A 20654-nucleotide genomic window follows, 5' to 3' on the forward strand; every position below is an offset into this window, starting at 1 on the left:
GGATGAAGCTTATAAAACACAAAATGAGGTCAATGGATCTTAAACATCATAGAGGTGTGTCTTAAATCTAAAGTTCACCCAGATTCCACTCTGCAAACTTTAACAAAGTACCAAGTTATAAAATATGTAAAAAAATTAGAGTATTTGAGGTATAGGGTCACTCTGAAACATATTTCAGCACCTGAGAGCTGCATCCTGCCACTCCTGCTGTAGATGATTGTAACATTCAACCCTGCTCTCACCTGTCCGTCACAGCTGGGCAGTGGAACATCAACCAATGAGGGGACGGAGGGTGGTACAGAAGGGGGAGGAGCTGGAATATATATAGGGGTGTGTGATGTGTGAGATTGGAGAGATTGAGAGTTAGTGATTAGCATGTATGTAGGCCTGTGAGCCAAAGAGTCAGTGAGGGAAAAGTCTGTATGATTTAGTGTATGAGAAACCGTGATTTACAACGTGATTAGCTAGCTACCTGTGATTTACTTATTTTATTTTGTGAAATCAATAAACACCATTTTGTTTGGGAAGAAACCCTGGTCCTTTTTACATATTAAATATAATTGGTGGCAGCAGTAGAAGAGGAAGAGTAGTGAGCACTCCTGGAGGCCTGAGTTGGAAGAGGAAAAATCTAAAGTTCACCCAGATTCCACTCTGCAAACTTTAACAAAGTACCAAGTTATAAAATATGTAAAAAATTTAGAGTATTTGAGGTATAGGGTCACTCTGAAACATATTTCAGCACCTGAGAGCTGCATCCTGCCACTCCTGCTGCAGATGATCATTAGACCTAATCATATCTGCTTCATTCAGTCACCCCAGATTAGAATTTTTGCAGGGATTTGTAAATGGGCAGGACTTGTCATTTACATTTCTACTATAAACTCAGGGGTGATGACAGTTTGCATCCCACGACATTCTCACCACATTCATCAATGACTTATTCGATTCTTTGATTGGAACTTTAAGAGCCACTTTCCCACAAAGCAGTGGGATTAAAATAATATATCATTCTTGTTATTGTTATTTAGTTGTTTAGTCATGTCTGACTCTTCGTGACCCCATGGACCAGAGCATGCCAGGCCCTCCTGTCTTCCACTGCCTCCCAGAGTTGGGTCAAATTCATGTTGGTAGTTTCGGTGACACCGTCCAGCCATCTCATCCTCTGTCGTCCCATTCTCCTACTGCCTTCCCACTTTCCCAACATCAGAGTCTTTTCCGAGGAGCCTTCTCTTCTCATGAGACGGTCAAAGTATTGGAGCCTCAGCTTCAGGATCTGACCTTGAGCACTCAGGCTTGATTTCCTTCAGAAGTGATAGATTTGTTCTCCTTGCAGTCCAGGGGACTCTCAAGAGCCTCCTCCAGCACCAGAATTCAAAAGCATCAACTCTTTGGTGGTCAGCTTTCTTTATGATCCAGCTCTCGATTCCATACATCACTGCAGGAAAAACCATAGCTTTTACAGGCCCATTGCCAATGTTTCTTTCATGAGCAAAGTGGTCGAGAGGGTAGTGGTCGATCAGCTTCAGGCCCACTTGGATGAAACAGATGCCCTGGATCTATTCCAGTCGGCCTTCAGGCCGCGCCACGGTACAGAGACCTATTGATGACCTATTGAGGGAGGCTGACAGGGGCAAAATGTCTCTGCTGGTCCTCCTCGACATCTTTGATACCGTCGACCACGGTATCCTCCTGGGGAGGCTCTCCGAGTTGGAAATCGGTGGCTTAGCGCTAGCCTGGCTCCACTCCTTCTTGGAGGACTGCCCCCAGAGAGTTCAGCTTGGGGAAAGTGTTTCGGCCCCGTGGAACCTCACTTGTAGGGTCCCACAGAGGTCGATTATCTCCCCAATGCTGTTTAATATCTATATGAGGCCGCTGGGAGGGGCCATCAGGGGATGTGGGGCATTGTGTCATCAATATGCTGATGACACCCAGCTCTACATTTCCTTTTCACCAACTGCAGGTGATGCCATCCTGTCCCTTCAGCGCTGCCTGGAGAATGTACTGCAATGGATGCAGGAGAATGGGCTGAGGCTGAATCCGGACAAGACGGAAGTTCTGAGGGTTGGTGGCCCTGTGGCTGGCGGCTTGGGTGACTCTCTCACGTTTGGGGGTGTGTGACCTTGGCCGCGAAGAGTGGGGTCCGCAGCTTGGGCATATACTTGGACCCTATGCTCACCATGGAAATGCAGGTGGCGTCGGTTGTCCGTACTGCCTTTTTCCACCTTTGGCGGATTGCCCGGCTGCGGCCCTATCTCGACACGGGGGCACTCACTACCTTGGTGCATGCGCTTGTAATCTCAAGATTAGACCACTGTAACACGCTCTACGTGGTGCTGCCTTTGAAGCTGACGTGGAAACTTCACATGGTGCAGAATGCAATGGCCAGACTCCTTACCGGAGTGAGAAAATACAAACACATTTCTCCAACTCTGGCTGCCCTGCATTGGCGGCCCATTTGTTTCCGCGCCGACTTCAAAGTTTTAATGCTTACTTATAAGGCCCTAAATGGTTTAGGACCTCGATATTTGGCGGAACGCCTGCTCCCACCAAGGTCTACACCGGATCCCCCATGCGAGTCAGAAAGTGAGGCTGAGGAGTCTCACACCAAGAGAGGCCCGGAAGGAGAAAACACGAAACCGGGCCTTCTCGGCGGTGGCTCCTCACCTGTGGAATAACCTCCCTCCGGAGATTCGTGCGGCCCCTACGCTGGGAATCTTTAAAACCCAATTTAAAAAATGGTTATATATCCAGGCCTTCCCTCCAGTCAATACCTGATCTCTTTTCTTATTTTCCCTTATTTTATTATCCCTATATTTTATTATAATTGAACAGTTATGTACTTTTCTGTATTTTATTGTTTTATCCTATATTGTAAGCCGCCTAGAGTGGATGAGTTGCCCAGATAGGCGGGGTATAAATAAATAAATAAATAAATAAATAAATAAATAAATAGATGATGATGATGATGATGATGATGATGATGATGATGATGATGATGATGATGATGATGATAATAATAATAATAATAATAATAATAATAATAATAATAATAATAATAATAATAATAATAATAATAATAATAATAATAATAATAATAATAATAATAATAATAATAATTTTGTTGTTTATTTGTTTAGTCGTGTCCAACTCTTCGTGACCCCATGGACCAGAGCACGCCAGGCCCTCCTATCTTCCACTGCCGCCCGGAGGTCTGTCAATTTCATGTTGGTTGCTTCGCAGACACTGTCTAGCCATCTCATCCTCGGTCGTCCCCTTCTCCTCTTGCCATCACACTTTCCTAACATCAGGGTCTTTTCCAAGGAGTCTTCTCTTCTCATGAGATGGCCAAAGTACTGGAGCCTCAGTTTCAGGATCTGTCCTTCCAGTGAGCACTCAGGGTTGATTACCTTTAGAATTGATAGGTTTGTTCTCCTTGCAGTCCAGGGGACTCTCAAGAGCCTCCTCCAGCACCACAATTCAAAGGCATCAATTCTTCGGCGGTCAGCTTTCTTTATGGTCCAGCTCTCACATCCATACATCACAACAGGAAAAACCATAGCTTTGACTGTTCAGACTTTTGTTGGCAAGGTGATGTCTCTACTTTTTAAGATGCTGTCGAGGTTTGTTATCGCTTTCCTCCCAAGAAGCAAGTGTCTTTTAATTTTGTGGCTGCTGTCACCATCTGCAGTGATCAGGGAGACCAAGAAAGAAAAACTGCCACTGCCTTCATATTTTCCCCTTCGATTTGCCAGGAGGTGATGGGACCAGTGGCCATGATATTAGGGTTTTTTTGATGTTGAGCTTCAGACCATTTTTTGCGCTCTCCTCTTTCACCCTCATTAAGAGGTTCTTTAATTCCTCCTCACTTTCTGCCATCAGAGTGGTATCATCTGCATATCTGAGGTTGTTGATATTTCTTCCGGCAATCTTAATTCCGGCTTGTATTCCTCCTGTCCAGCCTTTCGCATGATGTATTCTGCGTATAAGTTAAATAAGCAGGGAGACAATATACTGTACAGCCTTGTCGTACTCCTTTCCCAAATTTGACCGAATCAGTTGTTCCATATCCACTTCTAACTGTTTGTTCTTGTTCCACATATAGATTTCTCAGGAGATAGATAAGGTAGTCAGGCACTCCCATTTCTTTAAGGACTTGCCATAGTTTGCTGTGATCGACACAATCAAAGGCATTTGCATAGTTAATGAAGCAGAAGTAGATGTTCTTCTGGAACTTTCTGGCTTTCTCCATAATCCAATGCATGTTAGTAATTTGGTCTTTAGTTCGTCTGCCCCTTTGAAATCCATCTTGTACTTGTGGGAGTTCTCGGTCAACATACTGCTGAAGCCTGCCTTGGAGGATTTTGAGCATAACCTTGCTAGCGTGTGAAATGAGTGCAATTGTACGGTAGTTGGAGCATTCTTTGGAACTGCCCTTCTTTGGGATTGGGATGTAGACTGATCTTCTCCAATCCTCTGGCCACTGTTGAGTTTTCCAAACTTGCTGACATATTAAGTGTAGCACCTTAACAGCGTCATCTTTTAAGATTTTAAGTACAGTAGTATAACTGGAATGCCATCACCTCCACTGACCTTGCTGTTAGCCATGCTAAGGCCCACTTGACTTCTCTCTCCAGGATGTCTGTCTCAAGGTCAGCAACCACACTATCTGGGTTGTCCACGATGTCCAGATCTTTCTGGTATAATTCCTCTGTGCATTCTTGTCACATCTTCTTGATGTCTTCTGCTTCTGTTAGGTCCCTCCCTTTTTTTGTCCTTTATCATGTCCATCCTTGCACAAAATGTTCCTCTAATATCTCCAATTTTCCTGAACAGAGCTCTGGTTTTTCCTTTTCTATTATTTTCCTGTATTTCTTTGAACTGTTCGTTTAAGAAGGCCCTCTTGTCTCTCCTTGCTATTCTTTGGAAGTCTACGTTCAATTTTCTGTAACTGTCCCTATCTCCCTTGCATTTTGTTTCCCTTCTCTTCTCTATTTGTAAGGATCGTTGGACAGCCACTTTGCTTTCTTGCATTTCCTTTTCTTTGGGATGGTTTTTGTTGCTGTCTCCTGTACAATGTTACGAGCCTCTGTCCATAGTTCTTCAGGCACTCTGTCCATCAAATCGGGTTCCTTAAATCTGTTCTTCACTTCTCCTCTGTATTCAGAAGGGATTTGGTTTAGATTACACCTGACTAGCCCAGTAGTTTTTCCTACTTTCTTCAGCTTAAGCTTGAATTTTGCTATAAGAAGCTGATGATCAGAGCCACAGTCAGCTCCAGGTCTTGTTTTTGTTGACTGTATTGAACTTCTCCATCTTTGGCTGCAGAGAATATAATCAATCTGATTTTGGTATTGCCCATCTGGTGATGTCCATATGTAGAGTCGCCTCTTGTGTTGTTGGAAAAGAGTGTTTGTGATGACCAGCTTGTTCTCTTGACAAAACTCTATTAGCCTTTGCCCTGCTTCATTTTGAACTCCAAGGCCCAACTTACCTGTTGTTCCTTTTATCGCTTGACTCCCTGCTTTAGCATTCCAGTCCCCTATAATGACAAGAACATCTTTCTTTGGTGTCAGTTCTAGAAGGTGTTGTAAGTCTTCATAGAGTTGGTCAATTTCAGCCTCTTCAGCATTGGTGGTTGGTGCATAAACTTGGATTACTGTGATGTTGAAAGGTCTGCCTTGGATTCGTATTGAAATCATTCTATCATTTTTGAGACTGTATCCCAATACAGCTTTTCCCACTCTTTTGTTGACTATAAGGGCTACTCCATTTCTTCTATGGGATTCGTGCCCACAACAGTAGATATGATAATCATCTGAATTGAATTTGCCCATTCCCATCCATTTTAGTTCACTGACACCCAGGATGTCAATTCTTGCCATCTCCTGTTTGACCACATTCAGCTTACCAAGGTTCATAGATCTTACATTCCAGGTTCCTATGCAGTATTTTTCCGTGCAGCATCGGACTTTCCTTTCACTTCCAGGCGCGTCTGCAGCTGAGCGTCCTTTTGGCTTTGGCCCAATCACTTCATTAGCTCTGGAGCTACTTGTCCTTGTCCTCTGTTCTTCCTCAGTAGCATGTTGGATGCCTTCGAACCTGAGGGGCCTATCTTCCAGCGTCATATATTTTAGCCTTTTGTTTCTGTTCATGGGGTTTTCTTGGCAAAGATACTGGAGTGGCTTGCCAATTCGTGCTCCAGGCGGATTGCGTTTAGTCAGAACTCTCCACTATGACCTCTCTATCTTGGGTGTAACCTGTACAGCATAGCCCATAGCTTCTGTGAATTACTCAAGCCCCTTTGTCACGACAAGGCAGTAATCTGTGAAGGGGAATATAGCACTTTACTGTCCACCAAATCCCTACCCCATCATCAGTATTCTTCTGCAAATTTACTTACAATAGGTACTGGTTTCCTTTTTAAAACATGTCATTATGAAATAGAAATACTCCATTTAAAAAGTAAGTGCGGGTAACAATGAAAGAAACTCAAAAGTTTATCTGCAGCAGAGAATAAGTGCTCTAAAGAGTAAGCAATAAAATGACTTTATTTGTCTACAATTGAACATAATTATTTAGAAACAGTGTTCCTCAAAATAAATAAAAGGTAAATAAAGATTTCTGGAACAAGGGGCTGAAAGCAAGAAAGATGAGCTTAATAAATACTAGTAGGAGTCATCATAGTTGCAGTATGCCAACAAGATACACTACAGTGGCGCCTCACTTAGCGATGTTAATCCGTGCAGAAAAAATCGCTGCTAAGTGATAACATCGATAAGCAAAAAGAAAAAGCCCATAGAAATGCATTAAAATGCAATTAATGCGTTCCTATGGGCTAAAAACTGTCTTTTAAGCGAAGATCCTCCATAGGGGCGGCCATTTTTGGTGCCTCTGAAGCGAGGAAACATAGCGGGCAGCCATTTTGTTTACCCGGCGGCCATTTTGAAACCGCCGATCAGCTGTGAGTAAATGGGGGCTTTGCGAGGATCGCTTCCCTGCGATCATCGCAAAGCGAAATTTCCCCATAGGAACCATTGCAAAGCGATCGCTTTTGCGATGGCAAAAAGTCCATCGCAAAGCGATTTCATCGCTATACGGAGCAATCGCTATGTGAGGCACCACTGTATATGATTTTGATTCTTTCCTAAGTGTATCTTCTAGCAATTCCAAAGACAGGAGCTTATGTTGAAGTAATTATATTGGGAGATGATCTGGCAGATGTATTCACTCTAGTCTCTATAAGAAAAATAAATCAAAATAGAAAGTAATAGTACTATTTGCAGAGACAACTCACATCATTCTTAGTGCAGATTCCACGAGCAATTTCATAATGAAGGCGTGATTCTTGCTGCAGTAAATCTGGCCTATACATTTCAATGTCTGTAAATAAGCCCAGGTTTTCTTGAAAGACTAGTTGAGACCAAAAGGTTACCTCTTCTCCCATGTCTAAGTAATAAATATCTTGGTTTATATTGTGTTCAAATGATATGTATGGACATACTTCATCTAATTTCCATGCAGCACTAAATGCTTCCAATTTCAGTGGATAGATCTGGCGTTTTATATCCCGACCATCAATTGTTAGCAAATACATGTCACCAGAAGGATTACAGTAAAAAATAAAATGTGTCTTTTCCTCTTCCCATGGAGCAAGCTTTACGGTATCTCCCATTTCAAACTTAAAGAAAAAAATGACATTATTTTTCATCTTTATTATGGTGTTTCCATTATAATCTGCAAAAAATAATAATAATTAAGCATTACTTTTCTAGCATGTTTCTTTTTAAAGCACTATTACACATAGAATTCACTTTTCTGAAGTCACAATCCAAAACCCATCAACAAGGGAATTTCCCTCATTAAACACTGCAGCATAGATATAGGATGCTACATTTTAGCGTAGGTGGAAGGATGCAACTGTCATGCTTCTTTTAGTTCTTAGGTTTTTGAATCCCACATTTGCTTCAAGGACCTCATGATTCCATTTGTAATTCTTTCTATCAATTTAGTCCTCACAGCTACTTTATGAAGCAGACTATTAATTTTTCTGCACATCAGGAATCCCACTCCACTACCCTGCCACATCATAGCTCTGTTTCAAGTTGGAATAGGATTTGTATAGTGCACTTCAGGTGTCATGAGGGTGGGGTGAGTTTCAAGTCGCTCCCCATTGTGGCTCAAACACAGGCATTTCGTAACTAAAACCCACAACTTTTGGCACCCAGGGCACATCTGGAAATTTAAGAAACTGCCATATATTCTGCTATGAAAATGGCTGCTTTGAAGACCTTATGATCTCTAGTCATTAGGAATGGAAAACAAGCCCAGGAAAATCAATAGAAAAAGAGGTTGGGAGTGAGACCCAAATGCCACATTTGACCCCAGATAGCAAAATGGAAATCTGTTTCACAGAACACAAACTTTTGAGACTGAAAGAAAAGGCATCTCTTACCAGAGGCACAGCTGTCTCCTCTCTCTCAAGCAGAACAAAGGAAAAAGTACAAGGGTAGGAGCTGGGAGGGGAGTGAGGAAGTGAAAACAGTGACACTGTACTTCAGTGCCCAGCTTTGGATAAATCCAGGTGTTCTTTGACTGCACTTCCCAAAAGCCTTCAGGAGCAGCTGTGCGGACTGGGGATTTTGGTCCAAGAGCACTTTTGTTAACCAAGGTTGGGAACCACTGGCATAGTTGAAAGAAAACCGGCCATTTGAGAATTTATATATACGGTAGAAGAAAGAAATGGTAAACCTGGGGCACCCTGGGACTGTGTAACATCTGAGTGTTCTCTACCTAGAAAACCTTGAAAAGGGCTGCTGTAAGTCAGATTTGACTTGAAGATGCAAAAGGGAAAAAGGGACCTATATACATATGTGGTGGTCTTGTGAAATAAGAAAGAAAGGGCACTGGTTTTTAAAGAAATTAGAGAAATCATTGGACATAGCATCTCAAATATCACCAATTGTTGCCCTCCTAAATATAATTAAGAACAACTATCTTAAAAAAGAACAGAGAGTTAATTGTTATAATGGTCACAGTAGCAAGATTAATATTTGCCAAGAACTGGAAAAGTGACAAATAATCTTGAAGACTGGTACAAAGAAATGTGGAGTTTAGCGATTATTTTATTTATTTATTTATTTATTTATTTATTTATTTATTTATTTATTTATTTATTCCATTTATACCCCATCTATCTGTTCGTCGCGATTAATGATAAGCTAACATGTGAAATGAAAGTAAGAAGGGAAATGACAAAATATAATGATTTTAAAGAGGTATGGAAGTTATATTTGGAGTATGTTTTAGTGAAAGGGAAAGGTCATAAGCCAACAGAAGGATCAATATATTTTTGGAGTGGAATGGGGTGAAAGGGGATTAAAATGATATTTCTGGTTACCTAGTCCCAAGGGTGAAGGTGGCACAGGTGGGGAATTATAGTAGCATTGTAATGTATGTTAACATTCCATGTTAGTGTTGTTATTTTTTTCTTTCTTTAATAAAACCTTTAAAAAAAGATTTGACTTGAAGGCACATGATTATTATTATCTCCCACTACTATTGTGCATACCTAACTGCTTCCTTTTTAAAAAAAATATTTTATTGTATTTTTCTACTTTTCTATCCATTGCAACCAGAGTGATTTATTACAATATGTTCCATTCATTTAATCTTGTCTTATAGTCTTCTAACATAGTAGTAATCTAATCTATTCTATTTAAGTTGATATAGATTTCATTCAGATATAAAGAGGTTCCCATTTATTATTATCCAGTCTGTCATTTAGTGTATCTGTCAAAATATCCATTTCCGCTAGTTCCAAAATCTTCTCAATAAATTCCTTCTTTGTTGGTATCTTTGTAGTCTTCCACTTACTGGCATATACAATTCTAGCTGCCATTATCAGATAAGGTCAAGCAGGTCTTGTTTTTTTCGAATGTAGTTGGTAATATTTTCAATAAGATTTCTGGTGTCAAAGCAATTTTAACCCCTAAAATTTTCTCTATCATTTCATGAATCGTTTGCCAAAAGTCCTTGGCTCTATTGCACGTCCACCACATATGATAGAAGCTCCCTACTTTCTTCTTCTGACATTTCCAACATTTATCAGAAACAGTTTTATACATTTTTGTTAATTTCTCTGATGTTACATACTATCTGTAAAACATGTTGTATATATTTTCTTTTAGATTTATAGATTTAGTCATTTTAATATTTGTTCCCAAATTTGTGACCAGGCACTTAGTTCTATATTATGACCTATATTTTGAGCCCACTTTACATGCAACCCTTCACAATTTCATCTTCCATTTTTTGCTTCATTAAAGTATTATATAAACCTTTAATCATTTTTTCCTTTGAATCCAGCAACCCTTTATCCGAATGTATTTTGTCTTTCTGAAACCCTGTAGTTTTATCTTTTACATATCTTCATTTCAATAAGTTTATTGACCACCAGTCTAATAATACCTTGTTCTGACAGTTCATCTTTGTTCTTTAGATTAAAATCATTATCTAGTATCTTGGCAAATCTCCCGTTTGTCCCTTGAGATGTTCTTGCCGGGTCACAGAACACTTCTAATGGAGTTACCTATAATGGTATATTTCTATAATGTTGTACCTTAACTGTCTTCCAGACCCATAATAAAGCTCTCCTGATCAGATGTAAATTAAATGTTTTGCACTGCTTATCATCTTGGTACCATAGGTAGGCCTGCCAGCCTAGTCTTAAATCATGCCCCTCAATTTTTAAAAGTCTCTGATTTTGTAGAGTAACCCATTCTCTCACCCAGGACAGAGCTGCTGCTCTGTAATAATTCATCCAGTCTGGTAGGCCAAACCCTCCTCTTTATTTATTGTCCTGAAGAGCCTTAAATTTTATTCTTGTTTTTTTCCGATCCCAAACAAACTTGGTCATTATCTTATTCAGTTCTTTTAAAAATCTTGTTTTAATAATATTGGGATTGTCTAAAAGAGGAAAACTAGTTTTGGTAGTTATTCATTTTTATTGCAGCTATTCTACCCACTAGGGATAACTGGAGTTTAATCCATTTTTGCAAATTTGATTTCTTTCATTACTTCCATATAATTGTCCCTCTTTGATGTACTTTTTTTGGTCATATTAATTCCTAAGTACTTAACTTTGCACGTTTCTTGACATCCGGAGTGTTTTCGTAATTCTTTTTCTTCTTTTGTCATATTTTTCATCAGAATTTTTGTTTTTTGTTTAATTTAAGACCTATTTATCCACATTCAGTTATTGTCTCTACTAATGTTTCTATTGACATCATAGGTTCTTCTAAGATTATTACTAAATCATCAGCATAATCTTGAATTTTGAAATCTTTAACCCTTTGATTCTCTTATATTCTCTAATTTGTTGGTTCAGGACTTCCAAAATGAGAATAAACAGTAGGGGGGACAGCGGACATCCTTGCCTTGTGCCTTTTTCAATTTGAATTGTTTCTGTCAGCTCTCCACTTTGATTTCTGCTCCATGTTTGGAATACAGTGGTGCCTCACAAGACGATTTTAATTCGTTCCACAAAAATCACAGTCTTGTGAAAAAGATTGTCTTGCGAGGTTCCGTATGCATCGGTCAAAAAAAAAAAAGTCTTGTGAAGCATTGCGCTAAAAAAAAATGTATTGCGAAACACGGTCATAGAAAAAAACGTCTTGCGAGGCACCATAGTGATCAGAAAAACCAATCATCTTGCGGGTTTTTTGCCCCACAAGGCAATCGTCTAGCGAGGCACCACTGTATATTGCTTTAATTTCTCCTATAAACTTCTATCTGGCTTCCATTAATTGCACCTATGTCAGTAAAAAATTCCAATTCATATTGTCAAAGGCCTTCTCTGCATCGAAGAATATTAATGCCATCTGTTTTCCAAGGTGGGCTTCATAGTATTCCAATAAATTCAATACTATCCTGATATTGTTTTTCATTTTTCTTTTTGGTAAGAATCCTGATTGGGTCCTGATGAATGATCTGCACTAAAACCTTTTTCAATCTGTTTGCTAATATTGATGCAAAAATTGTATAGTCTACATTCAATAATGAGATTGGTCTACAGTTTTAGATTTCTGATCAGTACCTTCTTTATATATTACTGAAATTATTGTTTCTTTCCATAAAGTGGGAATTCCTTTTTCTTCTTCTATTTCTTCTGTTAATTCCTTAAAGGGTAAACCTAGAACTTCTTCAAAATTCTTGTAATATTCAGCCGGTATTCCATCACTTCCTGGAGATTATTCTTTTGTTTTCTAATAGCTTCCACCACTTCACGCATCGTTATTGAGGAATTCAAGATCTCTTTATTTTCTTTAGATAATTTCTTTAACTGAAACTTCTGCAGATATTCTCTTTGCTTTATTATTGATTTTCCTGGTTCTTTGTATAGCGCTTGATAGAAATCCTTGATAATTTTTAAAATTTCCTTCTGCTCCAATTTAATCTCTCCTTCCTGATCTTTAAGGTTTATAATTTGATTTCTTGTTTGTTCTTTTCTCAGTCTATAAGAAAGCCATTTGCCTGGCTTGTTTGCTTTTTCAAAACAATTATTTTGCTTATTTATCTTCATTGCCATTTCTGACATCCACCATAGATTTATTTGATGTTGTACTGATTTCATATTATCTGCTAGTTTTCCAGTTAAGCTATTTTGTTTTGACGTTTGTTCTATCTAGAAGAGTTTTTTCTCTAATTCTTTGTATTTTGTATTTTTCCCTTTTTTTGTCTTGCTGCATGCTTTATAACTATCCCTCTTAGCTTTGCTTTTCCTGCATCCCGGACTACGCTCATTGGTACATCTGAAGTTTTATTTTCCTTAAAGTACCAAGACATTTCTTGCATCACTTCTTTCTTAAAATCTTCATTTTGCAGAAGACTAGTGTTCATTCTCCAAAATAATGACTGTGATCAGCAAAAGTTCTTGGTAATATGTCTATAGTCTTCATCACTTTTATCCAGCTTATTGGAATCCAGCATGCATCTATTCTAGACCATGTCTTGTGCAAATTTGAGTAGAATGTGTAATCCTTCTCTTTTATGTGTTACTCTCCATGCATCCACCAAAGCAAACTCTTCTGCTATAGACCAGAAGGTTTTTGATAATATAGTCCTTCTTTATTTCCTTTTCTTAGTGTTTGACTGATTGTGTCCAGTTTTCTATTCAGAACTTCATTGAAACTCTGGTTTCTCTTCAGATCGTATAAATCTTTCACCTTTTACCTAACTGCTTCCTAATGATTCCTCCTGAATTCTTGCTCAGCCATTGCCTAAAAGGTACTTAGTAGTGTGACAGTTTGAGGGAAGAAGGAGGGATGAGTGAATTAATAGATAACCAGCTGAAGAACTACAGTTACAGATAAGCAACGTGTCCTTCTTTGCACATGCAATTTACTAGTTAGCTCACTCACCAGCTGGAGGGATGTCAGGACAACAGAAAAGAAAGCACAGCATGCCTGAAAGAAGCATCCTGCTGGGCATGAACATCCATCCTGTAGTGTTTCACAAATGTCAATGGCTGTGACCAAGTGGTTGCAGACATCCTGTACATGCACTCCTCTTTGAAAGGCAGTAGAGGCTGCTATGGCCCTGGTGGAATGACTACTAGGTGACTCTGGTAATGGAAATCTGGCCATTTCATAGGCTAGCTAAATAGCCCTAATGAACCACTTAGCCAATGCTTGGGACAAATTCTGAGGTAGGAGTGAATCTGCATCTGAATCAAATAATTGTTAGAACACAGAGACTGATGGTGATGTTTAGCCATCGTCATAAAGAGATGAATAGCCTCCATATTCACACTCCGTATACAGTGTGAAAAGGAGTACACTGAAAGATGATACTTCTCAGTGCTTAAGGATTTTTCCCCATAACAGAATGATTTGTACTTCCCTTGGTGGTAAGCTCAACAAGGGGAACTCAGTGTTTGCAAATATGGGTGTGATGACTTACACATGTGTAACCTAAGGTCTTGTTAGTGTTCTTGGGGCTGGTTCTGCTGATGCAATCTAGAATACTGACAATGTTGTGAAGGCAGCTGGGTACAAATGCCTTTCTTTGCCCTTGCTCTCAGGTTCTTGTGCTCTAACTTGGTTTTAGTACTGAACCATGCTTGCTTATCAATGGTATGATATTCAGAGTCAGTTCCGATGACCTGAGCCATGTATGTCTTCTCAGGACAACAGCTGCAGGCAAATTCTTCACTTTGCAATCAGCTCGGTGACATGCTCTTTACTATCCAGGGACCAATTGAAAAATAAGTGCTACCTGCTTTTGAACTTTTTGCACCTTGCTAAGAGGGTGGTATTTTCCCATAAGAAATTTGTCAAGTTGCACATAAGTCTGATCATTTGGTATTTGTATGGAGGGCACAATATGAGAAGATAGGATGGCCCTTGGCCTCTAATTTGTGGGAGAGGAATGGGATTAATTTTATATTTGACTTGTGGTACACCCACAAGTACATAATTTGGTATGAGATTTTTGAAAGGAAGTTCACAGTCCTTGTCCAGAACTCTGGAAGATGCCTAATACTTTTAGAAGTGGGAAAAATAAAAACAGGTTACAAGAAAGGTTACAGAAAGAACTGTTTTAGTTTGAACTCATCCAAGTAATGAGGTATAATACTTCCAGTAGAGGCTTCTGAACTTCAAGTGTGAGCGCAGAAACTATCCTAGAAAGCTGGTCCACAGATGAATGAACATCCTCAGTTGAAAAAATGTCAGCAGAAGTAATGGATAATTGCAGAGTTTGATAAAATGGACTGATATAATAGGAATCAGAATCAAATTGGTAAGGCTGACATCTTTGTTATATCTTTGCACAGCAGTCTTGAACCTCTGTCTATACTGAAATTGACTTTGCTGTTTGATACATGATAAGAAGAAAATGTGTCCTCAAGGTGATGTATTGTAATTATTGAAAATGAATTGGTTGATGTGGAAATCAAAACCATCAGGAATATATGTAATGCTGCTGATATTATAAGAGTTGAAGCTGTTAAATAGAAAAAGAAACTGATAAAGGTTTCTCCAACCTCTGGCCCAACACTTCCAGATTGTTATATCCATCCAGAGACATGGGAGAAGCACTTCCGAGACTTATATAAAGATGCAGATGTGGCCCAGCTGAGATGGAATAGCACACTCGAAGATGCTCCACCATGGACACCAGTGTCGGCTTCCGAAATATACAATTCAATAGCCCAGATAAAATGGGAAAAGCCCCTGGAGAAGATCCGATTCCTCCAGAGGTGATAAAAAATAATTTAGAATTTTGGGCTCTGGTTTTAGCATCATTCACGTATATTGAATAAACTGGGGTTTTGCTATCATAGTCCCCATATTTAAGAAGGGAAAGTGAGATGATCCTGCAAACTAAAGGCCTATTAGTCTCCTTAGCAAAATCTGTAAATTATGTATCAGGCACATATGGGAAATTTAAAGATTGGCTGGAGCAAGACAAGATACTTGAAGAAGAGCAGGCAGGCTTCAGGGAAGGCCAATCTACCATTGATCAATGCCTGATATTACAATATCTTATTGAAAAATATACCTCTGATAAAGCAACTTCACTCCACATAGCCTTTTATAGATCTCAAGGCAGCTTTTGACTCAATATCAAGGGTCAAATTATGGAAGAAATTAGAGGCTTCTAACATTGAAAGGCAACTGCTTCAACTTATTCAGGCTCTCTATCGAAATATCTCATTCAAGGTAAGATGTAGTACTCATGGCCATCTTACTAATGCCATTGAAATCCAAAAAGGAATCAAACAAGCTACCTTCTGGCTCCACTTTTATTTAATTTTTACGTTGATTCCATGGTGGACCAGTTAAAAATATCAACTTTCATTCTCCTAAAATCACAGAGAGGCATATAACAACATTACTGTATGCTGATGATGCAGCTATCATCTCTAGGACCCCAATTAGGCTTAGAAGACCATTGTGAAGGTTGTCTATATATTGTGAGCAGGAAGACCTGATAATTAATTTTCAAAAAACAAAAATCATGTATTATGCCAAAAGGCCAATAATGCAAACATGGATGATAAATCAGCATAGAATTGATCAGATCCACCAATTTAAATATTCAGGTCATTTTCCGATCTAATGGCTCTAGGAAAGCACATGGTGATTAAGTGCCATTAAATGCCCAGAGAAGTTCTGCTGCAATAATACAATTTATGACAACAAAGGAGAGGGGCATTACACTTCCTCAGCCATTAAACTGTTCCACGCAAAAGCAGTAGCCCAACTACTGTATGGCTCCCAATTGGGCCCCTTCCCAAATATTGCAACTCTAGAACGTGTACAATCAAAATTCCTCAGGGCAATATTAGGAGTCCCCAGGGATGTCGTCAATGTAAAACTAAGACTGGAAACTTAGAGTGCCTTTGCCCATGTAGAATGGAGCAGAAAGAAACAAATGAACAAGTCATGTTGTGGTGTACATATTATACGTCGTAAGGACGTACGTGAAGAACAGGTTTCCCCTTTGACTGGGCAATTTCCTGGCTGTACAGAGCAACAATGTATGCATGTGCTGCTGCCTGATTCCAATCCTATGTTTACACATAGTGTTGCCAAATTATTTCCTGCTGCTATGGGCATTAGAAAAAGGATCCTAAAAGTGGATGGGCCTCCGTAGTCAGAGCATGGTTTGATAGACATTTTGAAATTGCATCGGGGAGATGTATTGACACTGTTGTTGTTTACATCAGAACCAACTACAGTGGTGCCCCACTTGATGACATTAATCCGTTCCAGCGAAATCGCTGTAGAGCGAAATTGTTGTCAAGAGAAATAAAAAAAACCATTGAAATGCATTGAAAACCATTCAATGCATTCCAATGGGCGAAATACCTGCTTGTCCAGCGAAGATCCTCCATATGGCAGCCATTTTATGATCCCTGTATAGCGAAGAATCCATCCCTAACACAGCGGGGAGCCATTTTGAACAGTGGGCGGCCATTTTGAAACCCGACAATCAGCTGTTTTCTGATCGTCGTAAAGCGAAAAATTGGTTCCCGAAGCAGGGAACCGATCATCGTAAAGCTGTTTTTTTCTCATTGAAACATTGTTTTGTGATCGCAAAAGCGATCGCAAAAACCTAATCGTCAAGCAGATTCGTCATTTAACGAAGTAATCGTTAAGTGAGGCACCACTGTATTGCTTTGCATTCAATCCCAATATTTTTGTATATTCTGTATATTTATATATTTTGGATGTTTTATTTGTGGTTGGTCTTTTGACCATAATAAAGATTTATTTATCTATTTGGCCTGAGGTAATGAAGTGGTTGGAAAGAACAACAAAAGAAAAAATAATCTCAAATGAAACTTTGCTACTTTTTTCATTATTTACAGGAGGGAACGAAAACACTGTGAATAAAGAACTAAATGTGATTATATTAGAAGGAGCCCGTAATGAAATTGTCCAACACTGGAAGGATGCTCAGGATTTGTCCTTGCAAAGATTTCAAAATAGAATATGGAGACTGGCTCTGATGGAAAAATTGACCGATCACATTAAACTCTATAGAGGTGAAATAAAACAAGATAAATTTATGGAACTATGGAATCCCTTGTTAGCCTCTGGTGCAGGAGACCAATTGGAAAATGGGCTGAAGTGCTGGTTAGTTTGAATAACTCTAGGGTTAGAAGTAGAACATATATAAATGTTTAAGCATTATTAGTATACTATAGGTAAGAAAATTATTGGAAGTGTAACTGTATTTATAGGTAATTATTACTTTTTTCTTTTTTGTTATGTGACTAGAGGATTGTAACTTTTTAATAATAATTTAAAAATTGCTACAAAAATACTACATATTTATAAGTAGTTGATATCTGAAGGTGTCTCTTTCCAGTTCCAGGTGCTGAGATAGTCTATTAATTCAACAATGAAGGCTGAAGACTTTATGGGAATAAAAGGGAACTGACTGGGTAGGAAAGAATAGAAAAAGAGAGATGCAAAACAGGAAGAGGAGGAATCAAGTGGATCATTAGGACCAAACTCAGAAGGAAGTTCAAAATTTCAGTTAGAAAACCAAATGGGAAATGCCAAAGGAAAGCCCACCATGGAAAAAAGAGGATCTAAGAGGTAAGAAAACCTTAATAACAAAGATGGATAAAATGAGCTTCCAAGAAACTCATACGAAAAGAATACAGTAACATCTGACATAAAAGAATTTACAAACAAATATAGAAAATAAAAATTGGACACTGTCTTCAGAACTTATAATATGAAAATCAAGAACCACCACTTTATGAAATGTTTTAAATAAGTTTTGGAAATGTAAAATACAGGAGGGTACTTTCAACCATATTGGGTGGATAGGTAGAGAAGCAGAAAATTATTGGAGATTATTACAGATTAGCAGATGAAATGTTGGGGAAAAATGGTATTTTGTGAGATATCATTTAAACTATGTTAAATGAGTATCATGTCTGAGACTGTAGATGAAATTAAACAGTTTATAATATACAGAATTATTATAGCTATAATATGGGAAACATTGGGAGAAAACAGAAACATGGTTATCTTTAAAAAGATGCAAAAATCTGGAATGATTTTATAGTTGGACGTGAAATATGGACAGGAAAGCATAGATAAAAGAAGAACACAAAAGTCCAATCAGGGAATGAAAAGATTAGTAACTATAGTAATTCTGGTAAAACCTGTTAAGTTGTTATTTTTGTTATTTTTTTATTCTAGTAGAATTGTATGAGTGGACGTAAAAGTACCCTTATGCTCTTTGGAATTTTACCCTTCCCCTACCCATGTCCACTCCCCCAGAGCCCCATCCCCCATCGCCTAATCCTATGCCTATTGAAAATGAATAAAATTTAAAAATTACAAGAATAAATACATTAAGTAAATAAACTCAACTTTCAAAGTTGGAATGTAATTCTAAGAATCACAGTTTTTCTTAGCGGAATAAATCTTCATGACATTTTACAGTATTGTGTCAACTAATTGTTCCAGATGCTTTCTCATCATGGAAACAAACCAGAAAAAATGTTGTAATACATGTATCTTACTTACAGTGCATGGCATTCAATAGCTGAACTCCTGTTAAAGTACAGTGGTGCCTCGCATAGCGATGATAATTCGTTCCACAGAAATCGGTGCAGAATGAAAACGTCGCTATGCAATATTAAAAAGCCCATAGGAATGCATTGAAACCCCTTCAATGCATTCCTATGGGCTTCAGACTCAACTTTAAGCGAAGATCCTCCATACGGCGGCCATTTTCGCTGCCTGGTAAGCGAGGAATCTGTCCCAGAAAACAGCAGGCGGCCATTTTTTTACCCGGTGGCCATTTTGAAACCGCCGATCAGCTGGGGGGAAATCATTGCTTTGCGATGATCGGTAAGCGAAACAGGGAACCGATCATCACAAAGCGAAAAAACCCCATTCAGAGCATTGCAAAGCGATCGCAAAATCTTAGTCGCTATGCGATTTCATCATTAAACGGGGCACCCGTTAAGCGAGGCACCACTGTCATGTTAAAGTAATAAGTCGCATTGGAATAGCCCCACTGAATCATTAGGGATTTAGTCAACTTCTCCATAAGTTCTACTTATTCAAATAGGCCTACTCTAGGTACAACTCCTCTAATAAATTAAGTTGCAATTAGAATAGGCCCATTTGAATCAATGGAACTTGATTCAATAGGCCATTTTTGGGCAAATTACTATGTCGACCAATAGGATTTCAGCCAATAAAATAAATAATTCTTATGACAATGTATAAACAGCTTTAAATTACAGTGCATCTATTTCAATTACAATTTTATATACTTAACCAATAATTAGCTGATGAATAGTAGATCCTTCAGATGCTGCTGAAAATGTCTTATCTGTACCAGACACTTGAAGAAATCCATAGTCTTTATTTTCTTTGTAAGTATAAAAGACCTTGTCATCATCCCACAGTACCATGGATGTTACAGCTGAAGTGATAACTTCCATATGAATATCACCACTTATAGATGAAGTTAGTGAAAAGTCTCTTAAGTTCCATTCAGTTGTGCCTTCATTGTAAGCAGCCAAGAGTAATATCTTAGTGGTTATGCATCCGATACACTCTATCAGAACTGCAATTATGGCAGTAAGTGAATCATAGCAAGCAGAAATTAGTAAAAGGTCAGTGGCTCTTTGGAGTTGCAACTGTTCTTTTAGAAGTGATGTATCAGTCAATGGACTGTACTGATCATTAGGAAACCCTATGATAAGTTCGTCATCAGTCCATATAATTACTTCACTTAAAAGTCTGTCCTGAAAGAAAACAAAATACAGGGGTGGGAAAACATTTCCAAAATTGTAAGAAATGTTAATATCTCTCCAATCTTCTTCTAACATATTTACATATTAAAAAGCAATAAAATTGTGCTCATGAACAGTTGCATCTTAAAACTCCTATAGGAAATATCACGAATTTACCTATATTTCCTATTATTCTATTAGACCACGGTGTATTAATTTACCTAAGAATGGTATAGTCTACAAAACTTGGATTTTTTGTAAAGCAATTTGCAAGAGTAAAGGGCTTAGCTTTGCCCAGCCCCCCTCAAGCATGCTGAAAAATTTAATTCTTATCTTGATCAAAAATAATCTCCACCAAGAAATACATTGAGAA

At 38.6% G+C, this 20654-nt stretch overlaps 1 protein-coding gene across 1 annotated transcript in view; it reads right to left on the minus strand.

The window, feature by feature from the left end:
* CATSPERE (catsper channel auxiliary subunit epsilon) overlaps positions 1 to 20654 on the minus strand; it is a 171240-nt gene that overhangs the window by 36989 nt on the left and 113597 nt on the right. The window contains exons 10-11 of the mRNA XM_078383093.1: positions 19822 to 20293; positions 7295 to 7734 (exon numbers count right to left, since the gene is read on the minus strand). Of these exons, the coding sequence (XP_078239219.1) occupies positions 7295 to 7734; positions 19822 to 20293 (912 nt within the window). The remainder of the gene's footprint in view (positions 1 to 7294; positions 7735 to 19821; positions 20294 to 20654) is intronic.

This window comes from Pogona vitticeps, chromosome 1 (assembly GCF_051106095.1).
Source record: "Pogona vitticeps strain Pit_001003342236 chromosome 1, PviZW2.1, whole genome shotgun sequence".
Lineage (NCBI taxonomy): Eukaryota > Metazoa > Chordata > Lepidosauria > Squamata > Agamidae > Pogona > Pogona vitticeps.